Source organism: Rhinichthys klamathensis, unplaced genomic scaffold, assembly GCF_029890125.1.
Source record: "Rhinichthys klamathensis goyatoka isolate OS25496 unplaced genomic scaffold, OSU_Roscu_1.1 h1tg000032l_1, whole genome shotgun sequence".
Classification (NCBI taxonomy): Eukaryota; Metazoa; Chordata; class Actinopteri; order Cypriniformes; family Leuciscidae; genus Rhinichthys; species Rhinichthys klamathensis.
In genome coordinates, this window is record NW_026606581.1 from 874504 (window position 1) to 895140 (window position 20637).

Consider the following 20637-nt stretch of genomic DNA (forward strand, 5'->3'; position numbering starts at 1 on the left):
CAGTAAATACATTTATGTTACAAAAGATTTCTATTTCACATAAATGCTGTTCTTCTATTCCACATAAATCCTGAGAAACTGTATCATGATTTCCAAAAATAAATGAATAATATTAAAAGAAATGTTTCTTGAGGACAAAATCAGCATTATTAGAATGATTTCTGACGGATCATGTTACACTGAAGACTGAAGTTATGATGCTGAAAATTCAGCTCCATCATAAGAATAAACTACATTCTAAAACCCATTAAAATAGAAAACAATATGATTGGTGCACCAAAAGATATTAGTAAAAATCTTACCGACCCCAAACTTTTGAATGCTATTGTATGATACAACTGAACATTCAACAATTTTGGTTACAGTAGATGGTCGATAATTATCCACACAAATGATGCGTTGATAAAGTGATATAATATAGAGAGTTAGTTAAGTTAGGTCAAGCCTGTGGTTATGCTGAGAGTGCTTAATGCTGAACTCTATTGAGAACAGGTTTAAAGGCTGTGAATGCCTTCTGCTGAGGCAGGCCATCTCACTGGCCTCTCTTTGCAGGACCGCTTTCCTTTGTGTCGCCCTACAATGGCGGCACGAGAGCGCAACCCTCGCCCCAATACTCATTGTTCATCAGCCAATGGGAGAAGCCCAAAGAGAAGAGTGTAGCATTTTGTGTATGCATGTGTATGTATGCAGGTGTGTTTGTGTGTATGTGTTTGTGCACGTAAAAGGAGTGTGTTGTTCACACGTTGTTTTTTTCTTCTAACCCTGGTTTCTACTCCCTGACCGCATGAAAGGTGCGTCATTTAGCAGGAGAGCCAATCAGACGTCAGCTGTTTAAATTTATGCCAGGGATTTTTGGCTTGTAAGACTTAAGTTGTGGTGGCAAAAGCCAGTGTTTTCAATCCCTAAAAAAACACTGTCCCAGTGAGACACGATGCCCTACACGCCGTCTGGGTTCTTTTGCGACCGGTTAATCCGGGAGAGAGAGAGAAGGGATGGCGAAGGCTCCCTGAGCAAACCTCTCCGTTTCAGCGACCAGGACTACAACCTCCTCAAGCAGGAGTATCTCCAGAAAAAGACCCTTTTTGAGGATGAAACCTTCCCTGCCACTGTGGACTCCCTTGGCTATAAAGAGCTGGGCCACAAGTCTAACAAAGTCAAGAACATCGTCTGGAAGCGTCCCAAGGTAGGAGGCAGAGGGCCTGTGTGGGTTCAAGTGGACTGGGACTGACGTTGTGGGTGGGATGTCAAAATGGCTTATGGGATGGATGGAATGACAACTAATTGGACTTCCTTAAAAATAGATTTATTTGCTTATACATACACACATTCATGGGAAATGATAATGCTCAGATGGCAAAATGGGTCAAGAACGGCCTCTGATGGAGTAAGAACCTAAAAGATATGATTGCAGAGGGCATGTTGGGAAAACTGGGGCTAGTTGTCACTGTTCTTCATGTGTTTAGAAGCCTGGTATAGACACCGTCATTAAAGTATTGGCTATAAAAAGCTATTTAGCAAATTCTCTGATTTGTCCATGCTAAAAAAATGCACTTCATTGAACATGCTTTGAACTCTTATGACTAGATGGCCCAACAGCAAGGATAGTTTTCTTACTATGTGGGGTCAGTTGTCACAATGCATATAGCATATTAAAGAAGGGTATTTAATTATGAAGCACAAAGCAATTCATGAAATGTACATATTAACATTAACATTTCAACCCATTGTTATACCAAGTATTCCTAAACATTTGTGTCATCTGAACCTCTTTGATCTAAACTTTACTTCAAGTACCCCCTGAGATTATAAGCTAATATTTCAGTTATTTAACAACACATGATGTTGGCATATGGTCAAATGACATGGAGGTAAACGAATAAGGTTTTTCATTTTTCATTTTGATTGTTTTTTTCCCTCTAAATTTTTACAATTTAATAATTATTAGCTTTTCATCAACTCATGAACCCCCCAGGAAACTCTGGTTTAGGCCAACAGATATTGTAGTAAATAAAATTACAAGTAAATTTCACTTGACAGTCAATGGTTACCCCTGAGATTAACAGGATTACCTACCAGAGATTAATAAAAAAATACTCATATCATGATAATTCTATGGAAAAGCTTGTTTTAATAAATTGTAAAAAAAGAAACGCATAATTGTGAGATTAAGTTTAAAATTAGAAATATATATCACATTGTTATATATAGTCACAATTGTGAGGAATAAAGTCACATTGTTCGATATACAGTTGCAATTGGGAGAAATAAAGTCACACTGAGAAAGTCACAGTTGTGAAAACTAAAGTCACATTGTGAGATAAAGTCGGAATTACAAGAATATTTTAGTCACATTGTGAGATATAAAGTCAGAATTATGAGAACTAAAGTCACATTGTGAGATATAAAGTCAGAATTATGAGAACTAAAGTCACATTGTGAGATATAAAGTTGCAATTCGAAATACTCACACTGTAATATAAAAAATAAAGAAGTTAATTTGTGAGATATAAAATCACAGATATAAGTCACACTGAGATATAAAGTCACAATTGTGAACACTAAAGTCACATAGTGAGAAATTAAGTCTAAATTGCAAGAAATAGTCATATTGTGAGATAGTCACAATGTGAGATATTAAGTCAGTTGCAAGGACTTAAGTCACATTGTGAGATATAAAGTCACAATTGAGAGAAATAGTCACATTGCAAAATAGAAAGCCACAAATGGGAGAAATAAAGTAAATTTGTGAGATATAAAATCGCAATTGTGAGAAATACTTATATTGTGAGTTATAAAATCGCCCTTGCAAGAAGCAAGGTCAAAATGTGAGATATAAATCTGCAATTACGAGAAATAGTCACATTGTAAGATTAATGTTGCAAAAGCAGGAAATAAAGTCACATAGTGCGATATAGTCACAATTACAAGTGAAAGATGTAGTCACAATTGCAAGAAAAGAGAGCATTTATGAACACTATTACTCTGAGGTGGAAACAGGCTTCCATACTTCGAGCTTAAAACCTTGTGACAACTAGTCTCTCCATCCATCTATTCATCCCAAACATCAGAGATTGATCATATCAGTCTTTGTATCTCTCAAACTACTGTATGTGTCAAATCTGAGTTACGATCAAACACTTTTCTGCATTTGTTCTGCAGGAGATATGTGAAAACCCAGAGTTCATTGTCGGAGACGCTAGCAGGACAGATATCTGCCAGGGAGACCTGGGTAAGATTAACACTTTAACACAATAATGTTACAGACTGTTTACCCTAAAATATTTGGAGAGTGTGTTTAGAGTCTAATTGCAGCAACGGGTACCTCTCTCTGGCCCCCATATACAGGCCAACAGTCCAGCAGGGACCCCTCCATTTTGTGTTTACTCTGTTGGAAGGGAATCCAACTAGCAGTGCTTCCTATTGTTGTGACCCCATATGGGCAATAAAAGAGCCCAAAGACACAAAGGTTGCTAATACATAGAGTACCAACCTGGCATGTTCCCCTGGACAATCTGAAAATGCTGAGATCAGCAGTGTAGGTTTTGCTGCAAATAGGTCTATATGTGCAGTATATAAAATGTTTTTGTGAAATATTATTTCTTGTATTATAGGAGACTGCTGGTTGCTTGCTGCCATTGCATGTCTGACTCTGAACGACAAGCTGCTATATCGTGTTATACCTCAAGAGCAGAGCTTCTCTGAAGGCTATGCTGGAATTTTCCATTTCCAGGTCGGTGTCTTTTCAGCAAAATAGCTTTTGAATTCATAGCTTCATTACGCCTGATTTCCGTGTCTCCCTCTGTCTGTTTTCCAACTCAGTTCTGGCGTTATGGTGACTGGGTGGATGTTGTTGTTGATGACCGCATTCCCACCTTCAACAACCAGCTGGTGTTCACCAAGTCCGCTGAAAGGAATGAATTCTGGAGTGCTCTTCTGGAAAAAGCTTATGCTAAGTAAGTATCAAGTGCTTGACATTTACATCTTTTGTTTTGGAGTTGGTCAGTCCTTGATATTTAAAAGCTGGAGCATCTTTTTATGGATGTGACATAGGACAATTTAAGGTATTATATTGTCCATACCCCCAATCCTAAATAAACTGTACAGTTAGAGGTCGCAAAGTAAATCGTTGTAGTATTTTTGTGTCAACCCTGTAATATATACATTTTTTGGGGGGGTTGAATGTTACAGGGTTGAAGGTCAGGGCAAAAATTACTAAGTCCACTAATGGCCGTTCAGACAGAACACATTTTTGCTGTTAAAAACGTGAGACGAAGGTCAGTGGAACGACGAAAATGCGTTTTATTAAAAGTTGAACTTCTTTTAACTTGAGTGCAGTGTTTTTAGAATGCCGTGTCATGCACGAAACTCTGCAAAAGACACGAGCGCAGCGGTTAAAGATGTCCGCATAGACCGTCTTTACATGGAAAAAAAATGGAAAAGTAGTGCAGTGGAATGGAAAACATTCTAAGTGATCGACCCCTTAATACGTAAATATACACTAGACTATGGAAGCCTGTTTCTATCACAGAATTTTGACTATTGTTTTCGTTTATATCTCAGAATTCAGAATTTTTTCAAATGGGGCATTTACACACTTTCTAGTGCAAGTCTTTGAAACCAACACTGTTATCGTCAACGAAAACGTGAATTTTTGAAAACAGTGACGTCATGTACATGCATATTATGTGTTCATTTTATATGTGCGTACTGTTTCTTTACAACGTGACATCGCCAACTACTGGTCTGGCATGAATAATACAGCATATTTAGTCTTTTTCGCAGATCTGTGTGAACGTGGATCGTTCAGAATTCTTAGTTTATATCTCTTATTTTTGTGAATAAAAGTCTATATCACTAAATGCATGTTTTATTCAATACATTTTTTGTTACATTCCATTTCAGATTCATATTTATACACAAATTAAATCACATATTGCATTCACAAATGGTGATAAATGATGACATGCAGACTGGATGATGTTCAGCTGTAAAACAACATTGGTAACACTTTATTTTGATGGTCCCTTTTGAACATTCTGTTGACTACAATATAAGTAACTTTGCAACTACATGTCAACTAACTCTCATTTGAGTATAAGTAGGACTGTCTGCTTAATATCTGCCAAGTCTTTATTGTGATGGTCCTCCAACAGACATTCTACTGACTATAAGTAAACTATAAATCATAAACTATATGTCAACTTTATCTACCCCTAACCCTACCAGTCTACTACTCTACTAACACTCTAATGATATCAGTGATGGGGACACATATACACACAAATGGCACAATTTCCTAAGAATGACCCTAACATTACCTTGCACGATCAGAACTGTTCTTTGTTTTTTTCTTTCTTTTTTGAGCTAATTAATTGTATCTAATGAAACTATACAGTAACTGAAGTACAGCAGGAATTCATTTTATCATTTGTGCACACAGCACCTGCTCTCTTAATGTAATTTATTTGTATTCCTGTTCAGACTTCATGGCTCCTATGAGGCTCTTAAGGGTGGAAACACTGCAGAGGGAATGGAAGACTTCACCGGTGGAGTGACTGAATTCTATGAGATGAAGGAGGCACCTAAACAGCTGTTCAAGATCATGAAGAAAGCTCTGGCGAGAGGCTCCCTCATGGGCTGCTCCATTGATGTGAGTCAAGCAGAAGACATTTTCAACTTTCTTTAGTGTGTAATGTTGCTATTTGGGCATGAAAAAGGTCTGCAAAGTTACAAAGTCATTCCAAATGGAGTTATTCTCTATCAGTAAGCCCTGAATCTGAACTCCCCGAAACGCCTCGATTGTAGTCATGAGATTTCTTCCTTGAAAAAAACACGTTACAATATCCCTCATTTAAATCATTTAAATAATAAATACCACGGTAATGAAAGGGGCGTGCCGTTTCTGAAACGCCCTGGAAGCGGTTGACCAACCACTCTGAACCAATCTGGTTCAATCGACCAATCAGAGCACATTTTGCTTTTCAGAAGGAGGGGTTTCATAGAGACAAAAACTAAACAGAGCGTTAATGACGGACTGGGAAGTGACGTGAGGTGCTACAACAATGTCAAATATGTGTTTTTAAAACATCAAACATTAAAACCTATTCTAGTAGCCCCCAAAAACAAAATCAAGACTTCATAAAAGGGCATAATATGGTGTTATGGATTTTCTATCCTCAAACCTAACTCTCTTAGATTTGGAACCCTAAGACCAACTTATACTAGTATAACTTATACGCTAGCACGTCTAAATACGTCTAAACATTTCCCAAATTATGTTATTTATACACACAGTCATGGGTTTTCTTCCAAGAGACACACATACATTGATCCAAAGGACAAAACGTCTTAGTACATTGTTTCAGAGTGTTAGCATGTCAAATAAGGTCAAATGTTAAAACATGGTCAGCCAAACATTCAGCCTAAAATTTCCACGACAATGGCCTTTTTACAACACTCTTGATAGTAAATATTTTTTTATAAAACCAATGGTAACTTTTGGTCCAAATTCTAGTATCCTACCATGAAGCAATTACATTTTTACCCACAGTCCCTGGTCCCAGCGCGCTTTGAAACTCGTACCACTACAGGTCTTGTGAAGGGACATGCCTACTCTGTTACCGCTGTAGAGGAGGTAAACATTCTCTTATTTTGTATTTCTTGTTTCTAACTGAACTCTGATAGCCTCTGATGATAATTGTGATATTTTGTGTCTGCAGTGTAAACAGTCCCAGCAGAAGGAGTCTAAAATATGTCTGGTGCGTCTGCGTAACCCCTGGGGTCAGGTAGAATGGAACGGACCTTGGAGCGATAAGTGAGTATCTGCTTATATCTGAATTTAGACTGGTTTAACCCTATAAAGCCTTTTACATCATATTTGATATACGAAGGCCTCTAACATGATCAAAACTTTGCTGAATAACTAGTTAAGTACACAATCTCCTACATGTTTTCTGTCGTCTGATTGATAGTTTATACTTTTATAGCAATTAATAGGCCTTTTAGTATCATTCTGAAAATGTCCACCGTCAGATCGTAATACATGTGTCTTTTTGCTGTGAAATCTTTACAGATATGTTTAAAGTAAATGTAAGAATAACTTTAATATTGTTAATATTTCAAGATGAACACTTACTGGATTGGCTTTACTTATGTCTACTTGATTATCCATACATAATTTTTTTGAAAAATCATGTAAAACGTAAGTATGAAATATGATACATGAGACTTTTGAGGAACGTTTATATGTACACCTCTGTACAAATATCATCTCACTAAGACATATTATTGGGAGATATAGACTGATATATATATATATATATATATATATGTGTGTGTGTGTATTTTATGTAAGTAGTCATCTATACTGTTAAAAAGATCTTATTGATTTACAAGCTATCATAATTTTATCTTCCTTTTAGCCCATATAATTATCAGCAACTGCACCAAATTGCATATTTTTGAAATATGATACTTAAAAATGAAATATGAAATATGATACTTTAAAAAAAGTATCAAAAATGAAATATGATGCTTAAAAAGCTTTTTTTTTAAATAAAAACTGTTCCACTTGAAAGATTTAATTTTTCTGACTTTCATTTAATTTTCCAGGCTTTACAGGGTTAAAAAAATGTATATTACTATACAACTATTACAATATTGTTTATTGTTTTCTGCAGTTCAAAAGAGTGGGAAACCATCTCTAAAGCTGAAAAAGAGAAACTCCAGCATCAGAATGCTGAAGATGGAGAATTCTGGTGAGTAAAAAAAATCAACAAGCAAACATATCCTCATAAAGAATTATGAGACTGATATAGACAGTGTTGTGGATGAGACCAGCTCATTCGAGTCTGAGTCCAGACCATGACCAAAAGAAGCTCCAAAGCTCCCAAGTCCATGACAAAACCAAGACCATGAAAATACGTCCATATATTTATTCACAAAGATAATTATTCACATTACTGTCGTCAACCCATAGGATGTCATTTGAGGATTTTAAGAAAAATTACACAAAAATAGAGATTTGCAACCTGACCCCTGATGCTCTGGAGGATGATAAGCTACACAAATGGACGGTGTCTGTTAATGAGGGACGCTGGATAAGAGGCTGCTCTGCTGGAGGATGCAGGAATTATCCAGGTGGGTGTGATTTTAATAAACTGAAAAAAAAAAGAAAAAAAAACGGGGTGCCCATGGGTCCTTAAAAAGTTTTGTTTTATCAAGTTTCAGGTCATAAAAAGTCAATTTAGGGACAAATCATGATATGACTTAATCTGATAATTAAATTTCAAAAGACTATGATGAAACTCTAGATGGCGCAGGCTGATAGGTCCTTAACTCAATTTGGTAGCGATTGCATCGTCATATACTGTACATAGCGCAGCTGATTGGTTGCCCAGTAGCAAGTCTCTGTACTTGCTCTGCAGCAGCAGCGTAGCAGACCTATTCCAGCTAGACCATATACATTAACATTGCCATATCCATTACCATGCCAATCATGACAGAAATACATAAGAGCTGCATGTTTTAGAGTCAAAACGTGGCACTGTTGCGCATTCTACAGGCTCTTGCTTTCAGAGCAGTTTGCACCGAATAGCCCACATTGATTGCTTTCATCTACTGGTGATGAATTTTGATAATGTTTACTTTATGGTGTTTATATCATACCATTTGGCGAGGACAGTTTTGATTGCATTTTCTTTTCAAATTACCTCTGTATAATGTAATAAATGTTAATAATTTTATAAAACTTGTTTTTGTCAATTTTTATTATTTGAACTGGGTCTCTAAAAAACAGTTCTTAAAAAGCTTTAGATATGGTTTTAAAACAACAACAATGTTATGATATTCATTTTTAATTTATTTTGTATAGTATCTTTCATACATAAAAAGGATCACAAAGTGCTTCACAGGTCAAAATATAAAAAACCGAAAAATAATGTCTTGCAAAAAAACAATATTTGCTTCAACGAAGTAAACATTAATATTATTTGTGTGGTTTCCTATAGACACATTCTGGACAAATCCACAATACCGTCTGCGTCTTCTGGAGGAAGATGATGACCCAGAGGATGATGAAGTAGCATGCACTTTTGTTGTTGCTCTAATGCAGAAAAACAGACGTAGAGAACGCAAGTTGGGTGCAAATCTCTTCACTATTGGATTTTCCATCTATGAGGTATCAATGCTACTATATTTAATCTCCAGAGAGAAAATCACTAAAATTATACAAAAGCATGCAAATAGTGATAAAGATCAGGTTGATGGTGAATCCAACACTCTTTTAACTCTCTCTATTTGCCCATAGGTGCCAAAGGAGGTATGAAAATGTGAAGATGCAATGTTTGGACCCAAGGCTTGTGTATATCATGCTCATGTTCATGCAGTTTCTTTGCTCTTTTAGAACTAGTGTTGTTTTATAGATGGAATATAAACATCTTTGTAATTGTTTCTGATCAAATTCCCTTTTTTTCTGCTGTTGTGTTTCTCTGTCTGTCAGATGCACGGAAACAAGCAGCACATGCAGAAGGAGTTCTTCACGTCTAACTCCTCTAAGGCCCGTTCCAGGGCGTACATTAACCTGCGAGAGGTGACCCAGCGTTTCCGCCTGAGTCCAGGGGAGTATGTCATCGTTCCCTCCACATACGAGCCCCACCTGGAAGGCGATTTCATCCTCCGTGTCTTCTCTGAAAGGAGAAATACCTCTGAGTGAGTAAGAGCAGAAGGGATGAGAGCGCTGGTGTTTTTTTTTTATTATATTATTGTACAATGATATCTGAGTAAATTTATCCTCAAAAAGCAAAAATAATAATTTTCTTAAGTATTTTTGTCAGAAAATATAGCAGAACATCCATAAACAGGATAAATAAATTGAATTAAATTAAATAAATAATATTTTTTTCTAATAGTTAATTTAATTAAAAGGAAATTAAATGTATATATATTAATATTTTTTGGTTCTTAAATAAATGTATTTTTTTTTTACTCAAAAAATAAAAATGCTGGTTAAGGGCCTGTTCACACAGAATCCGTTTTTCACTCCATTGTGCAGCTTTATTATTGTTTTTTATATAAATGTGCTAGACGGGCAATTTTTTTACAATTTGCGCTGCCGTCTCGTGTCTTTTACAGCATTGCACACATGACACGTTTTAGAAATGCTTCTCTCAGAGAAACACATTTTGGGTTTTTTTCAATTTCACTGCCCTGTGTCTCACATTTTTAAAGACAAAAACTCATTTGTTTTGAATGGCCCCTAAGAAAATTACTTTTGTATTATGAGAAAAAAATTACGGAGCTCCGCACATGACATGAGAGGGGGAAAATAGATTGTAAGCACGAATGAAAAGTTTCCACCCATGACTTAATTCGTTCCTATGTTGTACTAATTAAATGTTGTACTGACTAGCTGAAGATATTACTGTAGCTCTAACCTTTAATAGACAAAATATTTCCTTGAAAATAAATTCTAGCACAGCGCTACAACAGCCATAATGAAATGACCCTTCACAATAGATAATGCTTTACAATCAACTCTGTTAGAGCTACATATGGCAATTTATCTGTTCAATAAAATACTTTACTCACCTGTTGAGTAATAAAAAATGGCATCTACATCCCTCAGTTCTTGCCATCCCTAAAAGCCAAGTTAATGTTGATTCTTGTTTTATTACGAGCTCTGTCACAATCTCTTTTTGCCAGCAGAATCTCCTCTGTTCTGTTTTTTTTGAACAGGTGATTCTCCAGTGTTTTGTGATTTAGCTGCTCCATGTCAACCTTTCTCACTCGTGACAACAACTAACGTCTGCCACTCCCATATCATACACGCGTCAAAGTAGCCAGAGCAACTTTTCTCTATTTACGGATATGATGAGACGCGCACAGGCGAGTTACTTATGTACGTAATTTCCAGCGAAAACCACCCATCTAAAATATAGACTCTTATAATAAGGATTACCATAATGAATAAAAACAAGTTTTGGAAGAAGGATTGATGATCTATTGACTCATTATTTAAATTAAGTTAAAAAAAAAGAAAAAAAAGAAGTTACATTGTGTACCTTTAAATTATGGCAATGATTAATTTAGTTAACAAATTTTGGGAATTAATTAACACCACATTATCTATATTTTTCTTTGTCATGTATGGGGCTCCGTAAAAATTAACTCTCTAACGCTGATATGACATCCTAATTTTTCTGGTGTTTTTGTAGTTGTTTGTAAGTACTCTGTTACGTTAAATTGTGTCATAGGTGAAGAACTTCTGAAACATTTGGCTGGAAAGCAGCTGTTACAGAAGTTAATACTCATGTCAGTGGGTGCAAAAGGGCGCTTTAAATCCTCACCAAAATATATTTTATGTACAAAGACTATGGTGTTGTAGGAATAGGATCATGGTTATATTATCACAAGAATACCAAGGTAGTTTCATAGTAGTTCACTTTACAGAAGGGATGGGAAACGATTGGGAAAACCACAAGGACAAAAATTTAATGACAATTTGATTTGTAGAGCTGGAAGAAATCGGCCCCAGTTCGAGGCTGTAATGGAATCTTTTTTAGGACAAGCAACAGCACATTTTGGGACCCTCCGGTAAACATTCCCTTTCAGTTCTGACCCAGTCTTGCCGCACAATTAAACTTCAGCTACAAGGAAGACATGGATACACGAAGGATTGATGAAGGTCTCCAAGGAATACTGATGATGCTGCAGGTCAAGCCCTGATTACAAGGATTCACAGTATTTTAATAAGGATCATGTTATGATTTCCAGTTCCCTTTCAAGGGAACTTGAGCTGCGTCGAGACGCTGTGGGAACGCCCCTGCATGATTGCGTCCTCAAGCACGTATATAATCAATCCACTGGTGTGACGAGACGTCATAGACCAGGAAACTTTAAGGCACACCTGAAAACAGACCGCGTTAGCTTCTGTGCCTTCAGCAAACGCTCTCTGTATACTGTCTCTGTCTATTTGGTGTTGTCTGTCATTGCAAGCACAATATTTACACAGTTATATATATATATATTTACATAAATGGCGAGCAAGCAAGATTTTTAAGCGGTGTGTTGTTCCCTGCCCTCGTTTCATCAGTCACTAGGCCAGTCACTCACTGTGAAACAGTTTTAGAGACTGTTAGGTCTCATGGCAGCTGCATCCAATGTATTAACTTTTGGCCTCCTGTACATGAGACCCCTGCAGTGGTGGCTCAGGACCAAGGGGTTTTCTCCGAGGGGAAATCCGTTTCGCATGATCAAGGTCACGCGGTGATGCCTACGTGCCTTAGTCATGTGGGACAATCCTTGGTTCCTCGCCCAAGGCCCAGTGCTGGGGGCTTCTTGTCGTCGCGTAACGCTGACGACGGATGCTTCCCTCACAGGTTGGGGGGTGATCATGAGTGGTCGCTCGGCAAAAAGTCTATGGCAGGACCATCTTCTTTCTTGGCACATAAATCGGTTAGAAATTATGGCGGTGTTTCGAGCTCTCAAGCACTTCCTGCCAGACCTGAGAGGTCACCATGTGCTTGTCCGCAACCATCAGGGGGTCTGAGGTCACGTCACCTATGCAAACTGGCTCATCAGATCCTCCTTTGGGCCCAAGGAAAATTACTGTTTCTCAGGGCAGTATATATTCCGGTGCATCTAAATCAGGGAGCGGATATCCTGTCGAGGCAGGGACTGAGGCCCGGGGAATGGAGACTTCACCCCGAGGTGGTAAAGCTCCTTTGGGAGAATTTCGGTCAAGCTCAAGCCGACTTTTTCGCATCATCAGATACAACGCATGTGTCCCATGTGATTCTCTCTCACGCACCCAGCTCCTCTCGGGCTGAATGCAATGGTTCAGGTGTGGCCAAGGCTACACCTGTACGCTTTTCCTCCAATATCCATGCTTCCGGGAGTTCTGGAGAGGATATGGAGATTCAAATCAGGAGAGACCTATTGTCCCAAGCAGGGGGCCCAATTTATCACCCTCGCCCGGAGTTGTGGAAACTGTGGGCTTGGCCCCTGAGGGGGCCCAGCTCATAGAATCAGGTCTCTCGGCCGAGGTCGTGGAGACCATACACCAATCCAGAGCTCCCTCCACGAAAAGACTATGCACTGAAATGGAAACAGTTCTCTGCTTGGTGCGGAGAACGGCAACTGGATCCTGTTAACTGCCCTGTTGTTACAGTACTTAATTATCTGGAAGAACGTTTCCATGCGGGGTTATCTCCTTCCAACTTAAAGGTCTATGTGGCAGCTATATCTGCTTACTACACTCCTCTGGGTGGTGCAACATTGGGGAAAGATCCTCTTATTTCTCGTTTTCTTCGTGGCACCCTGAGGCTGAGGCCTGCACTGCGCTCTAGAGCACCGGCTTGGGATTTGGCCGTTGTATTGGAAGGGCTAGCTTTTGCTCCCTTCGAGCTCATTGAAGAGGTTTCAGAAAAGTCCCTTAAGGTGATGATACACAGGGCAACTTTTTGGGCAATGTTGCTGGGCAATGTTGCCGTCAACGGGCAACAAGATGAGACACAGGGCCCACGACCGATCTAAATTATCCAGATATAAATGTATTGCCCGTTTTCAATGGGAAAGTGCCAAAGCAACAATAGTTCGGCAAGATTGCCCAGCAACATTGCTCTAAAAGTTGCCCTGTGTATCATCACCTTTACACTAAAAACTTTATTTCTTCTTGCTATTTCTTCTATCAAGAGAATTGGAGATTTGCAAGCATTGTCGGTTACTCCTTCGTGTCTATAATTTGCACCTGGTATGGTGTAAGCCTTTCTTCACCCTAGGCCGGGTTATATTCCTAAGGTCCCTACTAATGTTGCGTAATCTTGCTTATGAAGCGGCTGGTCAGCCTTCACCTTTGGCTGTCCGGGCCCACTCTACAAGGAGCATGGCTGCCTCAAAAGCTTTATTATTGAGGGTTTACCTTTATGACATCTGTGATGCGGCAGGCTGTTCCTCACCGCATACATTTGTTAGATATTACGACTTGGTTCTAGGCTCCACTCCAGGCTCTAGGGTGCTTGCTTCTTAGTGTGCGCAATAACTTCACACAGAACAGGCATTTGCTATTATGGCGTCGTGGGTATAGTGTTCCCACAGCGTCTCGACGCAGCTCGAGTTCCCTTCAAAGGGAACGTGTAAGGTTACGTATGTAACCCTGGTTCCCTGAAGAGGGAACAAGACGCTGCATCGCCCTGCCATACTCCCTGCATGCCTGTGATCGACTTGCTTCGGTCTATCAGAAGCTAACGCGGTCTGTTTTCAGGTGTGCTTTATAGTTCCCTGGTCTATGACATCTCCCGCCTATGACGTCTCGTCACACCATTGGACTGATTATACACGTGCCACACAACGCAATCACGCAGGGGCGTTCTCACAGCGTCTCGACGCAGCGTCTCATTCCCTCTTCAGGGAACCTGGGTTACATTTCTTGCTGTGGCCTAAATGTAAATTAATCACTGGCCCAGTGATAATCTCTGTAACCATTAATCAAACTTTTCAAAAAAATTTAAACATGCAGAGAATTAACTTTAACATTTATCATTAATAATATTTTAAGGTAATCATACTTTAAAGATTATTTACACATGGTAAGTATGAGTAACTCCTAATCAGTTATCACAGAAAAAAGGCACATATGTTTATATGGCTGATGTATCCAGAGAAAAGTGCTCATTTGACTATTTATCAAAAGGGGCTCTAAAGACAGAAAAGACATACTATATGTAAAAAACAAAGACTCCCCAAAAGATCTTTGATGTCTTGTGCTGTCTACTTTGGTGACAATTGTTTGTTGGTTTCTTCTCAGGGAGATAGAGAACAGGATTGAAGCTGATCATCCAGTGGTAAGTTCTTGATCATTTAGAATTGATTGAAATCTAAGTTCAGCTAAGACGTTACTTTATTTCAAATAGTACCAAACCACTAACCATAAGTACTGGACTCGGCTGAAAGTATTGAAGGCAGATATTACAACAACTGTTGTAAAAATGGATAAAATCCCATAGACTGAACTAGAAGGAGAGACTTGACATCTAGAGACAAGACATTCTTAAGAATGAAGTTCTTAACTGATATTTTCTTATTTTCTCACTTACAAATAAAGTCATGAATATTTTGTATTCCCAAAAACATTCTTAACTTTTTTCTTTCTTAAAAATCTTGCATTACGCATTACGATTATGCATTACGTCGAATCGAAATTCTACAAAAACGCATCTTCGGCAAGATCTGCCATATGAGATAACACCAAAGCTTGTCATATTGTTCTTAAATTCTTCAAATATTTCAGAACTTCTTAAGAAGAATTGCACATCTAAAAAAAAAAAATTCTAAAAAAAAATCTCCTTTTTTGAAATAAGTTTTGTGGATCTTGCCTCAGAATATCAGACTCGGGATGGACTCTTTCAACCAACTTACTATTCTCTTACAACAACCCAGAACACTTTAGCAACTATAAAGTAACACAATAAATAACACTCAGAAATATGTTGCAACCCATTGGCTATGGGATTTCACACATGCAAGCATTTTAAATAAATATAAATATTTCAAAGGTTTCAGTTTATTCTCTTATTTCTCAATATTTTATTTGACTGTTATTTTGAAGGGCGGCCCGTTCACACCAATGACACTAAGTATAACGATAATGCTACAGATATACTTTTAAAAATCATTATAAATGTAAAAGAACAGTAGAGTCCACACCACAATGTGTCGTTAACTACGATAGTGTTTTTCTTTCTAACTGATGAATAATAAAAACATTGACAAACAATCAGAATCCACACAACTGCAGCGCTTACTTATAATAAACAGAATGATATCATCCGTTGGTGGATGCTAATATAAATATATTTATAGTAATCATTCTTGGTGTGAACAGCCATGTAGAGGCGTAAAATCTTTTTTTCTCTAAAAGTGATCAGATTCTTTAGCTACTCACACAATGAAAATGAGAGAATAAATTCAGTTCTGACATGTGTAATTTACAACTACCATGTCTGATCAGCCGGCTCCAGCTTCAACTGGGGAAGAGAGTGAGGAGGACCAGCAGTTCCTGTCCATTTTCCAGCAGATCGCGGGGGACGTGAGTACTGGGGAGCCACTGAGCGCTGGGGGGAGTGTGAGTATGGAGGTGGGGTGGGACTGGTAATTGGCCATGCCAGTGGTAACAATGGTAATTACAATATCAATACTGTTTTACTTTGCCGTAATAAACACCACACCTGGCTTTCTGTTTATTCTTATATCTTGCAGCAAATGGAGATCTCAGCCAATGAACTCAAAGATGTATTGAACAAGGTGGTGTCTAAATGTACGTATCTTTGAATACTTGTTTCTGGGTTATGGTTTTTCTGTATACTGTCTTCAAGAAACTATCTGCTATTTACAGACAAAGACATACACGCTGAGTGCTTCAGTCGAGAGAACTGTAGAAGCATGATCGCCCTCATGGATGTATCCTTTGTATGTCTGTTTTCAAGGTGCTATCAAGCTAAAATATTGGGTCACACTTTACATTAGGGTCCAATTCTCTCTGTTAACTACGACTTTTGCGTAAATAAACTCCTAATTACTGCTTATTAATAGTTAGTAAGGTTGTTAAGTTTAGGAATTGGGTAGGATTAAGGGATGTAGAATATAGTCATGCAGAATAAAGCATTAATATGTGCTTTATAAGTACTAATAAACAGCAACTATGCTAGTAATGCCCATGCTAATGAGCAACTAGTTAAAAGTGAGAATTGGACACTAAACTAACTTGTTACCAAATATTGTTATGTTAGCATAATCCTGGTAATGGTAAATCCATTCTGAGGTATTTATCCAAAACCGTTTTCTCATGTCAGTTGTTTCCACCAGTTAATAGGGTTACAGCCTTGTTATGGGTGTAATTTTTCATTATTATTGATAAACGAAAGCATAGCATACTACATTTCAGCATTGTAACATTAAGTTAGGAATTTATATTCTTAAAAATTTAATTGACTTTTCAATTTAGGCATAATCACTAGTTTCGTTGTTAGAATTACATTAGATTTTATTTTAAAGCAGAGGTGATAGTGTAGAATATTGCAAGCAAAGTTTTCTTAATCCTTATCGCACAGATGGATGGAACAGGAAGACTTAATCTACAAGAGTTTAGACACTTGTGGAACAAAATCAAACAGTGGCAGGTTTGTCCTCATTCTTTCCCCATACACACACTCACCGGCCACTTTATTAGATACACCTGTTCAACTGCTCATTTATGCCTATATATCTAATAAGCCAATCACATGGCAGCAACTCAATGCATTTAGGCATGTAGAAATGGTCAAGATGATCCGCTGAAGTTCAAACTGAGCATCAGAATGGGGAAGAAAGGGGATTTAAGTGAGTTTGAATGTGGCATGGTTGTTGGTGCCAGACGAGCTGATCTGAGTATTTCAGAAACTGATCATCTACTGGGATTTTCACACGTAACCATCTCTAGGGTTTACAGAGAATGATCAGAAAAAGAGGAAATATCCAGTGAACGGCAGTTCTGTGGGTGAAAATGTCTTGTTGATGAGGAGAATAATCAAACTGGTTCAGCTGATAGAAAGGCAACAGTAACTCAAATAAACACTCGCTACAACTGAGTTCTGCAGAAGAGCATCTCTGAACACACAACAATCTCTGAACACACAACACGTCCAGCCTTGAAGCAGAAGAGCAACAGCAGCAGAAGACACACTCCTGTCAGATAAGAACGGGAAACTGAGGCTACAATTTACACAAGCTCACCAAAATTGAACAATAGAAGGTTGGAAAAACATTGCCTGGTCTGATGAATCTTGATTTCTGCAGCAACAGTCAGATGATAGGGTCAGAATTTGGGGTAAACAACTTGAAAGCATGGATGCATCCTGCCTTGTATCAATGGTTCAGGCTGGTGCTGCTGTAATGGTGTAAGGGATATTTTCTTGCCACATTTTGGGCCAATTGAGCATCGTTTAAACGCCACGTCGATGAGTTCACTAAACTCAAACGGCCTCCACAGTCACCAGATCTCAATCCAATAGAGCATCTTTGGGATGTGGAGGAACGGGAGATTCGCATCATGGATGTACAGCCGACAAATCTGCAGCAACTGTGTGATTCTCTCATGTCAATATGGACCAAAATCTGAGGAATGTTTCCAGCACCTTGTTGAATCTGTGCCATGAAGAATTAAGGCAGTTCTGAAGGCAAAAGGGGTCCAACCCGGTACTAGCATGGTGTACCTAATAAAGTGGCGGGTGAGTGTATAAAAAAGATTGCTGCACACATTGACTTTATGAATTTTGTCTGCAGGGAATCTTTAAGCGCTATGACTTTGATCATATTGGCACTATCAGCAGCTATGAGATGAGAAACGCCATCAATGATGCAGGTTAGAAGGTTTTCATGCATTTCTACTGTAAGTGGATCTGTTCTCCTGTTGAAGAACATTTGTCTAGACTAACACTAATGGACTTGTCACTGTACAGTCACGTGTCTTGTTTGCCACTCAGGGTTCCGTCTGAATAACCAGCTGTATGACATCGTCACCATGCGCTACGCCAATGATAACATGAACGTCGACTTTGACAGTTTTGTCAGCTGTCTTGTACGACTGGAGGGGATGTTCAGTAAGTTGCTAAATTAACTGCAAACACTTTTTCACTGGCAAATAATAGTATACAGTGTCTATCAGGAAGTGGTGCCATTTAAGCTGGTCACTTTTTATGTTAAACAATACCTTACATTATTTTGCTTCTACAATATATTAAGTTTGTCATAGTAAGTTTGGAATTATATACAGTTTCATCATGCCTTGTAATAAATCATGCTTTAAAAACAACAAAACATTCATTTTGTCAACCCTGTTATATTCAAAATGCCTTGGGACTGAAAGTCAGTACTAAATTATAGCCTTAGCAGACAAATATCATCAAAACATTTCCTGCAGTCGATATTCTCGTGGCTTATGCCAAGAACTATATTTCTTTTCTGTAAAAAATTGCTGACTGATCACTGACTTTTCCCTCCCTCATTGCAGAGTTGAACTATTAAGCTTGATGAGGCCAATTTAAGTTTAAACAATGAAATAATAATAAAAGTCTCTATTAAATATGATGTCAGAAAGACTATTAAAAAAAGTCCCACAACTTTCATTTGTGGCCACATTTTATAAATTCGTTCTCTCGTTTTAGTTCAGTAGTCACCACACTGTACTAATTAATTCCCTGGTTATTTGTTCAGTCGTGGCCATGATTAAATGAGAGAATGGATTAGTGCAATGCAGTTATGGTAGAATTTTTCAAAAAATTTTAAGCACTAAAAGTTATCTAAATAAGATGACTAAGTTCAATATCCAGTCAAAACATCAGCAAGTCATCATGGGGAACAACACATACAGAGCCGCTTCCTGAAAATGATCCAACAACACAATACGTACCATTTTAGTTCAAATATTTCATTTAAACTTGAGTACCAATTGATTTGGGGCTTGTGTATGCTAATAATCATGTCTGAAGTGAACCCGTTCTCTTTGTAGGAGCGTTCCAGGCCTTTGATCGAGGTGGAGACGGCACCATCAGACTTAATGTACTGGAGGTGAGTGATCTTAAGATATAATGTAATAATGTGTAGCATCACGTCCGAGTCCTAAGCTTCAAACGCCAAAAGCCTTCCTTTTAAAGCTGTAGGTTAGCCGATTACAAAATGTTAAACCGCTATTTCAATTTCTCCAGTGGCTCCAGCTAACCATGTATGCCTAGACCTACGGATCCAGGCGAGCCCAGACTCGGCAAGGACCAGAACTACCAGCTTTTACCTCAACACTCAATGTGCCAGACTACTGTTACCTCTTTCTCTGTACCTCAGCCCACATCGAACACCAGCTCGAGAAACTTTACACGATTACTTCAATTTTATTAGGGATTGCCATGATGGGTGAAATGAGTAATAGTGTTATAGACCGATGTCACTTTTTTAGTCAGACTGCGGAGGAAACGTTTTCAGGGGCGTTGCAACGCACACGCGACTTTTGAGGCACGTCATTGTGTCATTTTTAGCATGATTTCTGGTTTTCTGTTGTAATTGGTTCCTCAAAGTCATCATTCTTTTCACATGAACATTCAGTTTGTCTACACTGGTGCTACAGACAGCATTTCTCTTTTACCTCAACTAGCCTCAAAATATGCTAATTTACATGACGCTGAGATTTCTCTTTGCCATATGCTGATGGATATATATAACGGATTATCTAACATAAAACTATAACACTAGATTCAGAAAAGAACAAGTAGATTCGGATATATAATTCATGACAATTTGGGGTATTGAATAGAGAGTACTTTACGAATGAAATTCAATTTGACCATTCACACTGAAACACAATCCAGATTTGATTCCGATTTCACACCACATTTGGATGTGGTTCGGATCATGTTTGTAAACATTGGGTTTCATGTGAGTTCAGACTACAAAAACAAACTTTTTGGATACGCCAACAAAGTCTCATCTTGATGTTTGCATTAGTATTATTTTTTTCTCTTCTAATATTCTTCTTGCTCTGTGGCATCTGACACAAACTCTTTTCATAATACTACCACTCTCTCTAATTCAGCTTTCTTAAAGAATGTCTTTCCA

General features: G+C 38.1%; 1 protein-coding gene across 2 annotated transcripts; it reads left to right on the top strand.

Moving 5' to 3' along the window:
* The first annotated feature begins 808 nt into the window (after positions 1 to 808).
* Positions 809 to 19996, top strand: capn3a (calpain 3a, (p94)). Of its 2 annotated transcripts, none has more exons than XM_056245509.1 (21): positions 809 to 1183; positions 3160 to 3229; positions 3612 to 3730; positions 3820 to 3953; positions 5482 to 5650; positions 6551 to 6634; positions 6720 to 6814; positions 7680 to 7757; positions 7979 to 8139; positions 9009 to 9178; positions 9308 to 9319; positions 9500 to 9708; positions 14804 to 14840; positions 16007 to 16120; positions 16255 to 16312; positions 16391 to 16455; positions 17106 to 17174; positions 18316 to 18394; positions 18516 to 18632; positions 19541 to 19599; positions 19737 to 19996. In XM_056245509.1, exons 1-21 carry the CDS (start codon positions 932 to 934, stop codon positions 19761 to 19763), a joined length of 2178 nt encoding a protein of 725 aa, XP_056101484.1. In that variant the 5' UTR covers positions 809 to 931; the 3' UTR covers positions 19764 to 19996. The 2 variants fall into 2 exon arrangements, with proteins under 2 accessions (XP_056101484.1, XP_056101485.1); XM_056245510.1 differs by having other exon boundaries at positions 16007 to 16084.
* The last annotated feature ends 641 nt before the right edge of the window (positions 19997 to 20637 follow it).